Source organism: Kogia breviceps, chromosome 10 (genome assembly GCF_026419965.1).
Source record: "Kogia breviceps isolate mKogBre1 chromosome 10, mKogBre1 haplotype 1, whole genome shotgun sequence".
Classification (NCBI taxonomy): Eukaryota; Metazoa; Chordata; class Mammalia; order Artiodactyla; family Physeteridae; genus Kogia; species Kogia breviceps.
In genome coordinates, this window is record NC_081319.1 from 4,845,023 (window position 1) to 4,861,977 (window position 16,955).

A 16,955-nucleotide genomic window follows, 5' to 3' on the forward strand; every position below is an offset into this window, starting at 1 on the left:
GGAAGAAAAAGAGGGGAGGGGGGTTTGGAAGCCACTCGTTTCCCCACCTCAGGCTCCAGACGAAAACCCATCTCAGAGACGTAGCTGGGCTTTTTCTAACGTGGGGAAAGGGGGCAAATGTTTTCCACCATTTCTGTAGTTTTAATAGACTAAGCCAGGAAACGCCACCACGCATCAAGGCCATGAATCATGCATGCCATGAAGGTATGTGTGCAGTGACAATGCTGTCAGAGTCAGAGAACTTGACCGTTTCTTCCCATGTACTTAGCGGAGTGCCAAGAAAAACAGCATTGTGTAATAAGCGGCCCTAATACCAGTAAGCGCTTATACCAATGATAAAAGCTACCGCTGACTGACTGCTGACAACGTGCAGGCTTTGCTGTGCACTGTGCACGGATGATCGCTCAGGAGGCTGACAGCTACAGTCTATCAGATGCCCCTTCTTCTGTGTTAGGCTCTACAGGCATTATCCATTAGATCCTTCTAACTCCATGAGGATGGGGCCTGTCGTCACCCTAATTTTACAGATGAGCAACCTCAGAAAGGCTGTTACCTGCTGAGGCTCACGGAGGTGGCAGTGCAGGGATCCCAGCCCAGGTCAGTCTAACTCCAGAGTCCATGACAGTAAGCGTCTGCCTCCTCAAGGGACCCTGCGAGGACCAAATTCCAGCTCACGCTGACTGACGCTTACCTTCTTTGCTGTTTCAAACTCCAATCCTTCTAAAGCTTCCATGGCCAGCTCGCGCCAGTCAGTGTCTGTCACGCCCAAGCAAGCAATCTGGTAGGCTTCTCGGAACATCTTCCTATCCAGGTACTGGTACATCGGAGCAGACTGGAGGATTTCATCAAAAGGAAAGAAGACTGCCTTCAGGGCAACGGAAGAGTCAGATGCACACAAAGCCTGATTCCACGTGTGTGCACCAACTTAATGACGAATGTCACAGAGCAAGGCCACAGTGAGCCATCGGCACCCTGCTCAGCCTCACCCCGGCCCGCCTGATGCCCTTCCATTCGGCCACCCCTTTCACAGCCATCGTATTGAACCACCGTATTCAGTAGCACAAACTTCCACCTGCCTCCCCTCCACCACCGCCGGCTTTCCCCACCTCCAAGGTGGCCGGATCACAAGATGTCACCCTTGCCTGGAATGCCTTTGCCCCTCCTTGCCCTCTGCAAAGAACCTAATTGGCTTTAAAGGCCCTGTTAAACTGTCACCTCTTCTGTAAAGTCTTCACTGACCCCTCCAGGGAAGGGCTCTGAGCTCCCCCTGCCCCTTGTCCTGAACTCAGGGTGTATTTTATTTTTTAAAAATATTTGTTTATTTATCTGGTTGTGCTGGGTCTTAGTTGCAGGCTCCTTAGTTGTGGCTCACGGACTCCTTAGTTGCAGCTCGCCAGCTCCTTAGTTGAGGCAGGCGGGCTCCTTGGTTGTGGCATGTGAACTCTTGGTTGCAGCATGCATGTGAGATCTAGTTCCCTGACCAGGAATTGAACCCGGGCCCCCTGCATTGGGAGCATGGAGTCTTAACCACTGTGCCACCAGGGAAGTCACTCCAGCTGTATTTTAATTAAAAGTCTGTCCCCATAAGGCTGTGCACAACCTGAGGGTGGCGGCGGGGGTCGTACCTAACTCCCTCAGCGGGCCCTCAGCCTACGTCTGCTGAAGGAATGAACGACGTTACTGTGAGGAAGGGGCCTGGGATGGCCTCTTACGAGGAGGGCGGAAAAGCATGCTTCTCCCAGGAAAGGCTGCCATCTCCTAGTGCCCTGGCCCTGGGAACCTTCCTACCATCCCTCCATCCAGACAGGGCTGCCTCACCATGTTACCTGTGAACAGTTCTTAATAACTTTTTTTAGGTTTACGAAGTGCTTTTGGATCAGGCCCAACAGCCCTGCGTAGTAGGTATTACTGCCCCCTGATTACTGCCCGGAGACTGAGAGGGCAACTGACCTGCTAAGGACACAGAAGTGGCACATGGAAGCCCTGGGGCTGGACCAGGGGCACGCTGACCAGGTTCTGTGCTCCTGCCGTGTGTGTGTGTGTGTGTGTGTGTGTGTGTGTGTGTGTGTGTGTTCTTTCGCACACGAGAACAGGTGTGAGCTGGGCCTGGGTGTCCTTAACAACGAAAGGCCAGTCGGCGTGCTAAAGGGACTGCACCCCTCCTTCTGGCTTCCTGGGCAGTGGAATCGATCAGCCAGTACCTCTGCACTAACGGTTCCCAAATGGGGAGCTGGAAGAGCTGCTGTCTCCATTTGGGGCCTGTATCTTTGAAATTCCCTACCCCATTTTTTAGCTTTATTTTTTGTTGTTGTTGTTTTTTGTTTTTTTTTTTGTGGTACGCGGGCCTCTCACTGTTGTGGCCTCTCCCGTTGCGGAGCACAGGCTCCGGACGCGCAGGCTCAGCGGCCATGGCTCACGGGCCCAGCCGCTCCGCGGCATGTGGGATCTTCCCGGACTGGGGCACGAACCCGTGTCCCCTGCATCGGCAGGCGAATTCTCAACCACTGCGCCACCAGGGAAGCCCCCCATTTTTTAGCTTTAGAGTTGAAGGAAACGTGTTTCTTTTTAAGCCATTCTCCCCTCTGACAGCAAGATTGCTTCTCAATGCTCACCTTTTCTGCCCTGCGCCCCCATCTCTCCTCCCTTCCAGGGGGCGGCGGGGTATGAAGCGGGGAGCAGCTGAGCTAGAACCTCGGCCTAGCTCAGCCACATCCTCGCTGTGGGACTTGGGGTAAACTCACTGCTTCTGTTACGACGCCCTGCCCAGCCCACTGGCCACCAGTGCTTTGAAGCGAGCATGCTCCCTCCCCACTGTGCTGTCTCAGCACAGAAACACACCTGCTGTTCCTCTCTGTCTTTCCAGACCTTTCTGGGCTCAGATCAACTGTCACCACCTCACGGAAGCTTTCTCAAACTCCCCAAGAACAATGAGCTTTCCTTTCTAAACTCCTTTGGTGACCAACCTCTGTTCCAACTTAGTTGTTCTGTAGGGTTTGCTATTTAAAGACTGATGATGATAATAATAATAATAGGAATTGGGCCAGACACAACCCGAAGGATGGGTGCGTTTAGCTCCACCGCAAGGAAAAGTGAGGCCCGAACAGTGAAAGGAGCTGCTCAAGGTCACAGCTGGTTGAGACGGCAGAGTCAGAACTCAGACCCAGTGCTCCTTCCCCTCAACTGCCCCCAGAGTTGAGCCCCGTAAGGGTGGTTGAGGGACTCGGACAAGCACAGGAGAAGCCAGCACAGGACAAACGGTTAACACTTGGGCTTGCCTGGGAGGCACCATCTGAGAACGGGAGTTTTACAAATATACTGATGGAACAAATGCCCTCTGAGCTCTACTTGATCTCACTGTTGCATTCCAAGCATGAAGTCACCGCCGCCCTGAGAAGCCCGACCAGGGTTCGCCGCCCTACTTGGCAGCCCTGACTAACCAATTCTTGCACAAGATGATGTAAATTTCGAAAGGAAACCAGAAATCCCCAGAGCGGGTCTGCTCTTTCTCCCTCCTCTCCGGGCCAAAGCCACAGGATGGCTGGAGGCAGAGGCGACAGATAAACAGCCTCTGTCTTTAGGCTGCCTTTCCGAACCCTTGGCAGTAGTGACCTGCTGTGTCAGCAGGACGGCCTTCGTGCGGCCAACGGGGCTCTGGCTGCTGAATCTGAAGGGCCTGGCTTCAGAGGAAGCCCCGCACTGCCCTGCCGGCTCCTCTTGGCGGCCAAAGCCAGGGAGCAGCAGCAAACTGCATTTATCTTCGAGGTCACGATGGCAGTCTTGGAGGAGGACTGTCACCCAGCATGGCCTGTCTGGCACGGTGGAGGAGGACTGGGCTTCTGGTGGCTGTGGGGCCGGGGCTCGGGATGCGGAGCACCACAAGGAAACAGTCCAGCAGGGGCGGTTCTTGCCCCTCCTCCTGCCCTGCTTCCACCCACCTCTGTCCCTTCTTTCTCTGGCTTTCTTTTTTTCTCTATCCTTTTCCTCAGATCTTAATTCTACTACCATTTATTGAATAACTGCTCTGTGTCAGGCACTATTAATTCCCAAAGCAATAAGTAACCAGGGTATCATCAGCTTAGAGGGAGAAGCGGACCCCAGCCCAGCCTTTACAAGAAGCCAAGGCAGGGAGCGCGAGTGAAGGTGAGGCGTCTGGAGAGGGCACAGACGGACGGAGCTCCGCTGAAGGGCAAATCTGGAGACACGTCTACAAATCTTTCACATAGACATGACCTCTGACCCAGCAATTTCACTCCTAGGAACTTATACCAAGGAGCTATACTGGGATTGGTGCAAAGACTTAGCTAGAAAGATGCCCACTATCTACAATAGGGAAAAAGCTGTAAAGAGCATGACCATCGAACAGTAGGCACTGGTTGAGTAAGGTGTGGATGTCACGTGACAGGACAAAAAGCAATCATTAAAAACAATGGGGGCTTCCCTGGTGGCGCAGTGGTTGAGAGTCCGCCTGTCGATGCAGGGGACGCGGGCTCGTGCCCCGGTCCGGGAAGATCCCACGTGCCGCGGAGCGGCTGGGCCCGTGAGCCGTGGCCGCTGAGCCTGCGCGTCCGGAGCCTGTGCTCCGCAACGGGAGAGGCCACAACAGTGAGAGGCCCGCATACCGCAAAAAACAACAACAACAAAAAACAATGGGGGCAGCAGGAAGGGGGTGTGACTATAACAGAAGGACAACCTAACACCAGGGACCTCGTGGGCTGACAGCGGAGGTACCACTCACCTACACAAGTGATAAGTTTGTACTGTGGTTGCAAACTGTTACCAGCCGGAACAACTCGGCAAGTTGTACAAGGGAATCTCTGTATGATTTCTGACAATTACATGTGAATCTGCAATCACTTCAGTATTTTTAAATGCTAGAGAAGCACATTTACTAATGTGGAGCCATGTTTCCAATAGATTGCTGAGAGAAAAAGCCAGAATGCTAGTTGATGGCCAATAATTCATACAAAGTGATGGGTCTGCAGTACGTAAATGTCAGGTTAATAAGAAGATGGAGGTAAGGGGAGGTGATTGAAAGTCTCTCTTATTTATAATCCACATTCAGTAAAGTAAGTACAGTAAACCTGAGGTTTCATCTATAGGAGCAATACATACAGACAAAAGTCACAAAACAGTATTTACAGTACGGTTCCACTTTTGTTTTAAAATGTTTATATAAAATCATATACTCATAATTGCGTATCACGCATCTATCATATGTACATATAGAAACGGTCTGGGTGCATATATTCTACAATCTTTAACAGTGATTCTTGGGCTTCCCTGGTGGCACGGTGGTTAAGAATCTGCCTGCCGGGCTTCCCTGGTGGCGCAGTGGTTGAGAGTCCGCCTGCCGATGCAGGGGACATGGGTTCGTGCCCCGGTCCGGGAGGATCCCACATACCACGGAGCGGCTGGGCCCATGAGCCATGGCCGCTGAGCCTGCGCGTCCGGAGCCTGTGCTCCGCAACGGGAGAGGCCACAGCAGTGAGAGGCCCGTGTATTGCTAAAAAAAAAAAAAAGAATCTGCCTGCCAATGCAGGGGACACGGGTTCGAGCCCTGGTCCGGGAAGATCCCACATGCCGCAGAGCAACTAAGCCCGTGCACCACAACTACTGAGCCTGCGTTCTAGAGCCCACGAGCCACAACTACGGAAGCCTGTGCGCCTAGAGCCCGTGCTCTGCAACAAGAGAAGGCACCACACTGGGAAGCCCACGCACCGCAACGAAGAGCAGCCCCCGCTCGCCACAACTAGAGAAAGCCCGTGCACAGCAACAAAGACCCAACATAGCCAAAAATAAATAAATAAAATAAATAAATTTATTTTTTTTAAAAAAGAGTGATTCTTGGGAATTTCCGGGTAGTCCAGTGGTCAGGACTTAGTGCTTTCACTGCCAGGGGCCCGGGTTCAATCCCTGGTCGGGGAACTAAGATTCCACAAGCCTCAATGTACAGCCAAAAAAAAAAAAGTCGAGTGATTCTCTCTCTCGAGGACGGGAAATTGAGGGCTCGCCTCTCCTTGGCACTTGTCTCTATTTTAAGACAGCCCTCCAGAGGGCGTGATTCCCTCGGGGAGAAGACAGGAATCTGGGGCCGCCAGGGTTAGGCCAGCCCCTACTTGGGTTGTCGATCTCTGCCCTCCCGTCTGTTTCTGCCCTCCCCACCACTCCGTGGCTCGGGACTCCAGCTCCCCCCAACCCCCCACCTGTTCTGGCCTCCTCCCGGTTTGAAGGACGGGTGCAGACAGTCCCACGCTCCCTTTCTGGCTCAACAGATCTCGGCTCCCACGCCCCGTCCCACCCATATTCTCTCTCACACGCACACACCGCCCCCTCGCACGCCATGCGGACGCCCTGCTGGACTCCCAGCTGGACTCTCAGCTTTGCCAGCTTGTTCCGCTCTGTCCCACGCACGGCTCTCAGTAAAACACGCTGTCTGCTGCCAGACAACCTTGCGTACCCCTCTCCGCCCCTCCCAGGAAAGGGGGATCAGAAAGAAACGGAGGCTCAGTGAGGTTGAGCTGTTTGCCCAAAGACACGCAGGTTGCAAAGGGTGGAGGTGGGGTTCAGGTTCGAGTCCAGAGTGCCTTCCATGCTGTCACGGCTGCCACTCTAGTCTCTCTCCCCTCTCTCCTCCCCAGTCCCTCCCAGGCACCACGAGGAGCCTGGCTTTCCTGGTCTCGTCTGCCCTGCCCCGGCTAAGAGCTGACAGGCTCCCGGGTTACCTGTGGCACCTCCACGGCCGACATAGAAAAGGCGTGGAGGCAGAAGATCCTGGAGCCGTTGTAGCCGACCACGAAGCCCTGCAGCTTCTGCTGGTGCACGGGGAAGGTGCTGGCCTTGATGTTGAGGTAGCCGCCTCCAGAGAAGCAGAGCATGTCCTCACACTGGGTGTTCCAGGCCACACTGTTGGCATTCGGCTCCTGAGGGACAGGGATGGTGAGGGGGACAGCCCCGGGCACGGGCACCATTGCTACACTCAGACAAGGACTCCTTTTACAGCCCGAATCACACTAAGTTGCCGACAGTGGGGTGTAGGGAACGGGGGGAGAAGGGGATCGGACAAAATGGACAGGACACAGAGGCAAGCTCCTCTTTGCACTGTGTGTGCAGGAATTTTTTAATAAGCAAGCATTACTTTTTTTTTTTTTTTTTTTAGCAAGCATTACTTTTGAAAAAAAATATTATTATCCCCAAGTATTAATCATGACATAGTAAGTGAGAAAATCAGCAAGGTGGGTTCTAGCTCTATTAAAGAATGAATATACAAAACTAGTCATGAAAAAAAAAAACAAAAAACTAGTCATGGAAGAAGGTTTAAAGGGGTATATTCCAAAGAATTAACAGGGATTGTTTGAGGGTGGGTGGAATTGTGGGTCATTTTTATTTTCTACATTTTCTGTTTGTCTGAAATTTTCTTTTGGTTCATGAAACATCCATTGTTTTTTATAATAAGAAAAAGAACACTGAGTTATTTTTAAAATTAGAAAATAATATATTCTCTCTGCATTGACAATTCCCACATGTAAAAACTACAGTCTCCCTGGGAGGCACCCCTCCCCCTCACTTCCCCTCCGAAGTTTTCTGCTCAGCTCTGGGGCCCCAGGGACCAGCAGATGTTCATACCTCTCTGCCTAGAATCTGTGACAATGCCTGAATCGTTTATAATGAGCATGGATTACTTTTATAATGAGAAAAAAAGATAGCTGGGAATGTTTGTGTCTCCCGGCAAGCCTGGACAATTACCTTCCCTGGCTGCCTGCAGAGCCCTCAGTGGGGACTGGGAAGGACACACACCCGTCCACTCCTTCAGGGCTCAGGCGCAGATTCACAGCTGGGGGCCTGCTAACCTACCTCCAGGGGGTGGGTGTCCAGTCTGGAGAGAAGAGACCTAACACCGAAGGCCCTATTTTGTGCCAGGCACTGAGCTAGGTTCTATGGTACCTTATTGAGCCCAGCAGCAATTCTGTGAGGGGGCAAGTACTAGTTGCATGTTAGAGGTAAGGAGAAATTGAGGCTCAGAGAGGTTCACTAACTTGCTTGAGATCACACAGTAAGTGATGAAGGCAGGACTGGAGGCAGGTCTGTCTGAAGGCACAGCCTGTGCCCTTTCTTTCCTCGAAACCACTCTGCCTCCTGGTGATGGGGGCGAGTGGTTAAGGGGGAGTCGCCCTGGGCTAGTGGTAGCCAGGTGTCCCCTTCCAAACGACCGAGGCCGCACCGCTCTGCCGTGCTGATTCTGCTGCCGAGGACAAGGAGGAGCCCTGATGAAGGGTCCTCGATCTGCCCATGACGCAGGGAAACCTGCAGTGGCTGAGGAAGCCAGGCAGGGGAGGGTTTAGCTCTGGGGGGAACCCGCCTCAGGCAAATGGCCCTGACGGCTTGCAAAGCCCTAAAGAGGCAAAGAGCAGCGCCGAGTGCAGCAGAAAGCCAGCAGGCGCTGGGCACGGAGGCTGTGGGCGCTCTTCTCCGGGGACGCCCCTCCTCCAGGCCCAGGACCAGGCAGTGTGCAAGCAACTACCGTCCCCCGCACACTCCACCTGCTGTTGGCTCTTACGGTATCCTTGGGAAACGGCAGAGGAAGGGCTGCCCCCATCCCTTCCCTTCTCTCAGATGACAAAACCGGTCCTGTTTCCCGCAGACACAGGCAGGCCTCCAGCCGGTGAGCAGCAGACTTTTTCAAAGAATCATCTTCACATTAACCCACCTACTGAGAGCCCACCTACGAGCCCCACTTAGACTGATGATTATTCATTTACTGCTCACAGTAACCTCATAAGAAAGGTGTAACTTGCCCACCTTACCTGTGAGGAAACCGAAGTCCACGAGGCTCGCCCAGCGCCCGCCGCTCGCGTGCGGCCCGCCTGGGAGCCAGTGTGAGCCCTTCCTGCAGGGACTGGGAAGCCAGGGGAGGGCCTCTAGGCAAGGACCTTGTCCTGGGCACTCTCGGGGGTCACCTGAAACAGCAGCTCCTTGGTGTGGATGTCATACACCAGGCACGTGTCGTTTTCATCCACCACGGCCAACTTGTTGCGGGAGGCGCTCATGTCCAGGCAGCGCACGGCTGTGGCCTGCTTGAGCAGGACGACGGCAAAGAGACTGTCCACAAAGATCTTCAGGATCTGGCAAAATTTCAGAGGGAAACTGTGAGTCCCCATGGCAACAACACCCTGGAGCACCGCCAGGCCGTTGGAACCCATGTGCTCTACAAGAGCAACTCCCACTAACTTCACCAGACGCTCTGGGCGGAGAAGAGGACCCATCAAAAGAAAGAGAACGGGGCTTTCTCCACAGGAGACCGGGAGTGTGGTCCAGCGGAGGTCGCCAAGGTAAGGACAGTCCCCAAGACACGACCGAGTCACTTGAACGTCTGCTTGACTGGGGACTATTAACAACATCACCCAAACTGCAGGGTCAGGAGACACCGTCTAACGAGAGCTGAGTCACAAACTACCACGGGAAGAGGCGCCTGTAAACACTAACGAGACGTGTGGTGTAGCCACAGCAAGATGACAATGACGACGAAGACGGGGCTGATGACGTGCCCGGCTATCACTCACTGACCGCTTTTGACAGCCCCGTGAAACGTGTGCTATTCTCTTCATTTGTAACCCCTGAGCCTCAGAGAGGTGAAGTGACTTGCCTGGGATCGCACAGCTAGTGGGCAGCTACAGACGAACAAAACCCCAGGTCCACCTGCCCACAAAGCCCATGCTCTCCAGCCTCGTACTGGAAGTGAGAGCTGACAGAGAGGAGGAAGCGGGCTTTCCTTCCCTGTGGCGTTGCTACACTGTGGCCCCTGCCAAACTCAACTGCCATGACTTCCGTCCCCAGGAAAGGCCTGACAAGGCTCAGCCACAAGCCATCTGCAGACAGCTTGACTCTTAGGCTGATGCAGTGATATTTTTCCTTTCAAATTTCCATGTAACCCACTTAGAACTCTCTTCTTCTGAGCAAAGAATACACACACACACACACACACACACACACACACACACACGCGCGCGCACGCGCACGCGCACACACATATATCTGCTTATCTTTTTGTAACCGAGATTTTCCACACCTATGTGAGCAAAGGGCCCATTTGTCTTAAACGTCTAGTAACAGCCCGAGGACTAGCACCCTCTGGGATACAAGCCGGAGCCCACGCCTTGACCCATTCATTGCTCTAACCGGGACCTGACCTAAGGAGCGAGCTCTGCCTTCCTCCCTAGCAAGACAGTGAAACTACATCTCTAACAAGTCTCCCAACTTCTGGGTGACCTTAAATCCACTACCCCACTCCATGGCGGCCCACAGGCTGCAGGGCCGGCTCTGTCAGAACTTGGCATGCTATGAGTCGGAGCATCTCTGGCCTGAAGCTGTCCTCGTAAAACGGAACTCTGGGATGCCCTCCAGTGTGCCTGGGGCCGGGGAGCCCCGTTCCTGCCCCGGGGAACCCACCTCAGGGTCACGGGCAGTCCGGCTGCCCGTGTCTGCCTGCAGATAATCAGCCCGATGGGAGACGCGAGGTAGCACTCACCTGTCCGTTCTTCAGGCCGACTAACAGACCCTCTCTTCCTGGGGGGCCGCCGACCACCTTGATGTAGCGGATGAGAGACTCCATCTGCCACTCCCGCGCCCTCACTGCGCTGAAGGACAGGCACTGCAGCCGCTTCTCCTAGAAAGCAAGCGCAGCTCGGCGGGATATTCAACAGGACACGCGTGCCCAGTCCTCCCAAGGAGGTCTGCCTGCACCTCAGGGATGAAAACCACCTACACACTCAGTACCCACTGAAGCCCATCTAGACCCCATGCCTGCCACCACTACCCCTGCACACACGTTTTCCCCACGAAGCCCAGCTCAGCCTCAGTTCCCGAGCAGACCTCCAGGCGGCCACAGCCAGAGGCAGCAGCAAAAAGCACAGCTTTTTGCCACATCTATCCTATAACCCATGGTAGCCGTAAACTGCCCGAAGTTCTGGATTTTTAGAGAGCTTTTAATAGTATTTTACATCCAGTGATTCCTAAAGGATTTCTTCCATTTTACCACTTCCAACAGGCCTAGTTTCTTGAAACCAGATCCACCTCTACTTCCAAGAAAGATGCTGGGCTGGTCTTCTCTTAAAGTCTTTCCAAACCCTTCTGGCGCTGACCTACACATTTCCAGGAAGCTCTAAGTTGAGAAATTTTTTTCTGTGAAGAAAGTTCTCAGAAGTAAAATTTCCTTTACGACTGTGAGTTGATATCATAAATTGTTTTGTTGTCTAACTGAAAGTTATCACAAATTTTTAGGTGTATATGTTTACCAAAAAATACTGATCTTCCTTTTGTGGGATATCAACGTATGCTTTAAGTCATTAGAATATATATACAACCCCAGTTTAACAAAGTGCTTTGCAATACAAGAAAGTATTTTCCAGTTCATGGCCCATGACTTTCTGGTAGAGTGTGACTCATCTAGATTTCAATAAAGGGAAAGCAATGAATAGCCACTGAGCTGGACGGAAAGGGACTTGCTTCCTGGTGACCAACTTTAAAGCTGTGCGTTGGGTACCCCACTCTTGCGGGAAGCATGAAGCGGACACGGCCCATCCTCCCAGCCACCGCCGCCCACCTGGCAGAGGATGATGTGGTCGGCACACACCACCAGGAGGTTACATTCAAACTTCCTAACAATCTTCTCCTTCACCCGGTACCGCATGTCCAACGAGTCATCTGAATACAACTCGTAGATCAGGATCTTCTCGGGCAGTTGGATAGCTAATCGATTTTTGTAGATGGCAATTTTCTTGACAAGCTCTTTGCATTTAATCCGAACTGTCAAAGAGGAAAAAACAAACAAACAAACAAAAAACCAGCTCTACCAAGAGGCTGTTAAGTAAGGTAGAAGGCAGAGAAATTAAAAGCCATCATTTAGTTACCGTTATTGGCAAGTAAAGGAGACACTCTCATCAAAACTTCTTTACAGAGTGTCTAATAAGTACAGTCAGCTCTGCTAAACTGAGATCCAAAATTGTATACAATGTTTGTGGTCCAAAGCTTACAACTGGCTATGGAAAGTAAAATTCTTTGTGCTACCATCACTTGCTGAATATAAATCTAATCTCCTCTGCATGGCACTCATGGCCCCTGATGCTCGGGAGCCCGTCCGGGTAATGGCCCACACCTCTGGACACTTCCCACCCACCACCCTTGACAACAGGGAACCACACTCTTGCTACAGACCACGTGGAGAAAACGTCCTCAGGAAGGAAACCGGGGAGCTACCCAAGTAGCTACACCCTCACCATCATAGCTGGAATCTTCAACCAGAGGTGCTGCTCCCAGATGAGGAGCAGAGGGTGCCACCTGCATCTACAGGACAACCCTCGACCTGGATCCCCACCCACAGGCCCCCGGCAGCGTGCTGTGGCCAGCACATCTGGATACGAATGCACTTGAAGTCAGTGCATTTAACCAGCACGGCCACTTGGGTGGACAGGAGGAGACTGACTACACGAGGCCCGGAACCCTGATCTTCTGACCAAGCCCGTGCAACCCACTGTGGGCTTACCTCTGGGAGAAGGACCCGCCAGGAGGCGAGGGGAGACGGAGCTGACGGATGAGCACCCCCGAAGGGACTGTGACCAGAGAAGATACAGATCCACAGAGATCCATGCAGGTCAGCCCCAACCCCCAGCTCTAACTTGTGATCCGTTAGCCTCCTTAGCCAGGGAGCCCACGTTCTGCTCGGTATTATCTGCGAAATTTTCTGAGTCTGTGCTTTTTGCTTTTTTTGTTGTTTTGGAGAGAGGGTTTATTGCTTTCGAAGACATCTACATCCTCTCCACACCCCACCACGAAAAAAAAGCAAGAGCTGGTGGTCCAGCGTGTTCCCAAAAGACCAGGGAGACACATTTCCTACCGTTTCATGTGCCCTGTCAGGAGCCCCCTCAACCTGCCGCTCTTCCCACTGTCTGGAGGGCAGAGGGGCCACAGCGGCCTTTTACCTTTCTGCTCGGTGATCAGGTGCTGCACGATGACATCAGTCATGCTATCCCTGTAGGCATATCGGTCCTTGTAGAGTCCGTGGACTGTGCTGAAAATAAGCTGGTAGAAGGAAATGGTGCCATCCTGGCAGCCTACCACCTGCAGAGAAAGACAGTGTCAATTCCCAGCTCTCTGTGGAGAAAGAGTCGACCCTCCCGCTTGTCGGGAACCAGCGTCAATGATCTGCCTGGCTAAACGTGGCTGATGTTCAGCGACTACTCTGGCATCGGCCCATCAAATGAACTCCCCCTTCTTACCACGTAGTTGGAATCGGGTTTCACTTTACACGTCCACACCCAGGAGTTCTGCTCCCCGACAGTCCCAAGGCGCACTCCGTCCTTGGTGAAAAGGGATACTTGCTTGTCCGACCCCCCCAGCAAAATGTACTCCCCTTTCGTGAAGTAGCTGAGGCAGCAGGGGTCAAAGTTCAGTGACCGATCCTTCCCAATCTGAGGAAAGAACACACCAAGGGAAATCTTCTTCCGAGTTCGTCGTAATCACAGCACAATCAAGGGCTTTTCCCTCCAACTTTCAGAGGGAGCTGGGAAGACTGAGGAGAGCCGGTCGGCATTCTCCCGTGTGTGACTGATCCCATCATGACTGCAGGCCAGTCCTGTGGAGCACCCCAGCTCTCCCCCCAACACAGCCAGATCCTCCAGTGTCTTGCCCCAGTCCCACCCAGCTGCACCGGGGGTGTGGCTTAGCTCCTCGGCCAAGCGGCACCTTCCTCCGCACAGAGCCTTTACTAGCGTTCAGGATTCCCCTCAGCTTCTTTCCTTTTTCCTTTGCTTTCCTTTTCCTTCCTCCCTCCCTCCCTTCTTTCCTTTCTTTTTCTGTATTTCACAAGACTAAGTCCATTCGATTTTCTAAAAACTGTCCTTTATTCTGAAACTCCACTCATCCTAACTTCTCTTTATAACAACCTTTTCGAGGAATTGCACATACCATACAATTCATCCACTTAAAGGGTACAATTCATTGGCTTTTAATATATTTGGAGTTGTGCAACCATCGTCCCTAATTCTGGAACATTTCCAACACCCCAAAAAGAAACCCTGTACCTGTTAGCAGTCAACCCCCGTTCCCTCCTCTTTCCATCCCCAGGCAACCACTAATCTCCTTCCCGTCTATAGATTTGCCTATTGTGGACATTTCATATAAATGGCATCATAAAATATGTGACTTTTGTGACTGGTTCACCCTTGTTGTAGTAGGTGTCAGTCCTTCACTCCTTGCCGTTGCTGGATAATTTTCCATTGTATGGATAGTCCCCACTTTATTTATCCATTCATCAGCTGATGGACATTTGGGTTCTCCCTATTTTGCGCTATTATGAATAACGCTGATACGAATATTTGTGTACAAATTTTTGTGTAGACATATGTTTTCATCTTTCTTAGATAAACATACCTAGGAGTAGAATTGCTGGGTCATACAGTAACTTCATGTCTAACCTTCTAGAAACTACCAGACTTTTAAAAAGTGGCTGGCTGTACCATTTTATATTCATATCAGTAGTAAATAAGGGTTCCAATTTCTCCATCCTAATGGGTGTGAACTGGTGTCTCATTGTGAATTTGATTTGCATTTCCCTGGTAGCCAACGATGTTGAACATCTTTTCATGTGCTTACTGGCCACAAGTAGATCTTGCTTGAAGAAATGTCTATTCAGATCCCTTTCCCATTTTTTAATTACGTTGTCTTATTATTGAGTTGTAGGAGTTTTTTTACATATTCTAGATGCAAGTCCCTCATCAGATAAACGATTTGTAAAAATTCTCTCCCACTCTGTGCACTGTTTTTTCACTTTTGATGGCGCCCCCTCTGCTTTCAGGATGAAAGTCAAGCTCCCGAGCTCTGTTCCCAACATCCTTGTCTCAGCCAAAATGAATTTCTTCTAGTTTCCTGAGTGGCCCATGCTCTTTCAATCCTCCGTGATGACACAGGTGCCATTCTCCACACCACCCCAGCCCTGGCCAAGAGTGCCCTTTCCCTCTTCTTCTCTACCAGGTGTCACCTCCTGCAGGAAGCACCCCCAGTCTCCCTGCCCACCTAAGGCCTAATTAAGACCCATCTCCCTGTGCTTGCCTCTCCCACAGCACTTCTCTCACTGCTCTGCAGTTGCACATTTAACCTGATGTCTCCCCACTAAAGCCCATGCTCCTCATTGGCACCCAAGTCCTTTGCTGCCCGAGTGTGCCTGCTGTGACAAAAGACTATTTTTATTTATTTATTTATTTATTTATTTTGCGGTACGTGGGCCTCTCACTGTTGTGGCCTTTCTCATTGCGGAGCACAGGCTCCAAACGTGCAGGCTCAGCGGCCATGGCTCATGGGCCCAGCCTCTCTGCGGCATGTGGGATCCTCCCGGACCGGGTCACGAACCCGTGTCCCCTGCATCGGCAGGCGGACTCTCAACCACTGCGCCACCAGGGAAGCCCTATTTTTTATTATCATTATTAAACTAATAATCACTTTATTATAGAAATAACTCTAAAACCCTGGTTTCTCCTTAAGTTTTGTTCAACTTACAAATATTTTCCTATTTATAAACCTAGTAAAAATAAGCAACGGGGGCTTCCCTGGTGGCGCAGTGGTTGAGAATCCGACTGCCGATGCAGGGGACACGGGCTTGAGCCCTGCTCCTGGGAGGATCCCACGTGCCGCGGAGCAGCTAAGCTCGTGCGCCACGACTGCTGAGCCTGCGCTCTGCAGCCTGCGAGCCACAACTGCTGTGCCCACGTGCCACAGCCACTGAAGCCCGCATGCCTGGAGCCCGTGCTCTGCCATGAGGGAAGCCACCGCAGTCAGAAGCCTGTGCACCGCAACGAAGAGTAGCCCCCGCTCACCGCAACTAGAGAAAAGCCCGCGCCCAGCAACAAAGACCCAACGCAGCCAAAAATAAAAATAAATAAATAACAAATAAATAAAAATTTAAAAAATAAGCAACCAACTGAAAAGGAGTCTTTCATTAAACTTTACGGAATTCAATTTTGCACAGACCATAAAATCCTTTAGTCTCATTTACAACTTAGTTAATTCCCTTAAACTAATTTAAACTGCAATTATTAACTTAATATATTCAATTTTCCTTTTTAAGAATTTCAAATGCCTAATAACCAAAAGTTCCCCTCGTACTTCCATAATGACAGTAGCTCTAATGAGAAAACTAAAAAATCGTATGAGTCATGGCACAGCAGACTTGCAGCTTCTGGTAATGCTCACTACTTGCCACTGGACCAACTTTCCTACAGGCAACAACTGCAAACTCTGGACCAACTATAAACTACAACCACCTGGAGGCACTGGAGAGCAAGCAGAAGCAGAAAGAGACTGAAGACACAAATGCATCTGGAAGAAGGGAATGGCATTAGGTGAGCTTCTCCATTTTTTAATGGCTTTTTGCCTGAGGGCAGGCACTGGCAGCGGCCTGACGGATGAGCACAGAACTTGGAGCAACCACAGCAGCTTTGCAGTTGAGGTGGGAAATCCCAGAAAAGAGACAGATGCAGAGGGGGAGCCCCAATCCTGCACATACACTGCTGAATATCTGGAGCCCCTGGAACTACACACACCACGAGTGGGGCAGATGCCAAGCAGCCTAGCAAAGGCTGAAGAGGTGAACAGAGACTCCGGCTGCTGCCCACACAGGAAAGGTACAATTTAAATGTTGAGTCCAGCAAAGTTAACTACCTGCTGAAGGAAAAAAAAACCCAAAAAACTACACAGTAATCTTAACAGCAACATGACAGATGTTCCCTATGCTGTATCATTCACAATGTTCAGAATATAACCCAAAATTCCAAAAAGCAGAAAAATGTGAACCATATTCAAGAGAAAAGACAACCAATAGAGACTGACCCCAAGATGATTCAGAATGTAGAATTAGCAGATGAGAATTTTAAAATAGCTATTTTAGGGAATTCCCTGGCGGTCCAGTGGTT

General features: G+C 51.4%; 1 protein-coding gene across 5 annotated transcripts in view; it reads right to left on the minus strand.

The window, feature by feature from the left end:
* The window catches only part of IFT122 (intraflagellar transport 122), a 71,797-nt gene that overhangs the window by 28,693 nt on the left and 26,149 nt on the right, over positions 1 to 16,955 (minus strand). For all 5 annotated transcript variants that reach the window (XR_010842460.1, XM_067043390.1, XM_067043391.1 and 2 more), the window contains 7 exons: positions 13,269 to 13,460; positions 12,972 to 13,110; positions 11,597 to 11,799; positions 10,523 to 10,660; positions 8,955 to 9,119; positions 6,723 to 6,920; positions 692 to 832 (listed from right to left, as the gene is read on the minus strand). Coding sequence is in view for 4 of the 5 variants with exons in the window: in XM_067043390.1 (XP_066899491.1) it covers positions 692 to 832; positions 6,723 to 6,920; positions 8,955 to 9,119; positions 10,523 to 10,660; positions 11,597 to 11,799; positions 12,972 to 13,110; positions 13,269 to 13,460 (1,176 nt within the window). In the remaining variant the exon portion in view is untranslated. The remainder of the gene's footprint in view (positions 1 to 691; positions 833 to 6,722; positions 6,921 to 8,954; positions 9,120 to 10,522; positions 10,661 to 11,596; positions 11,800 to 12,971; positions 13,111 to 13,268; positions 13,461 to 16,955) is intronic.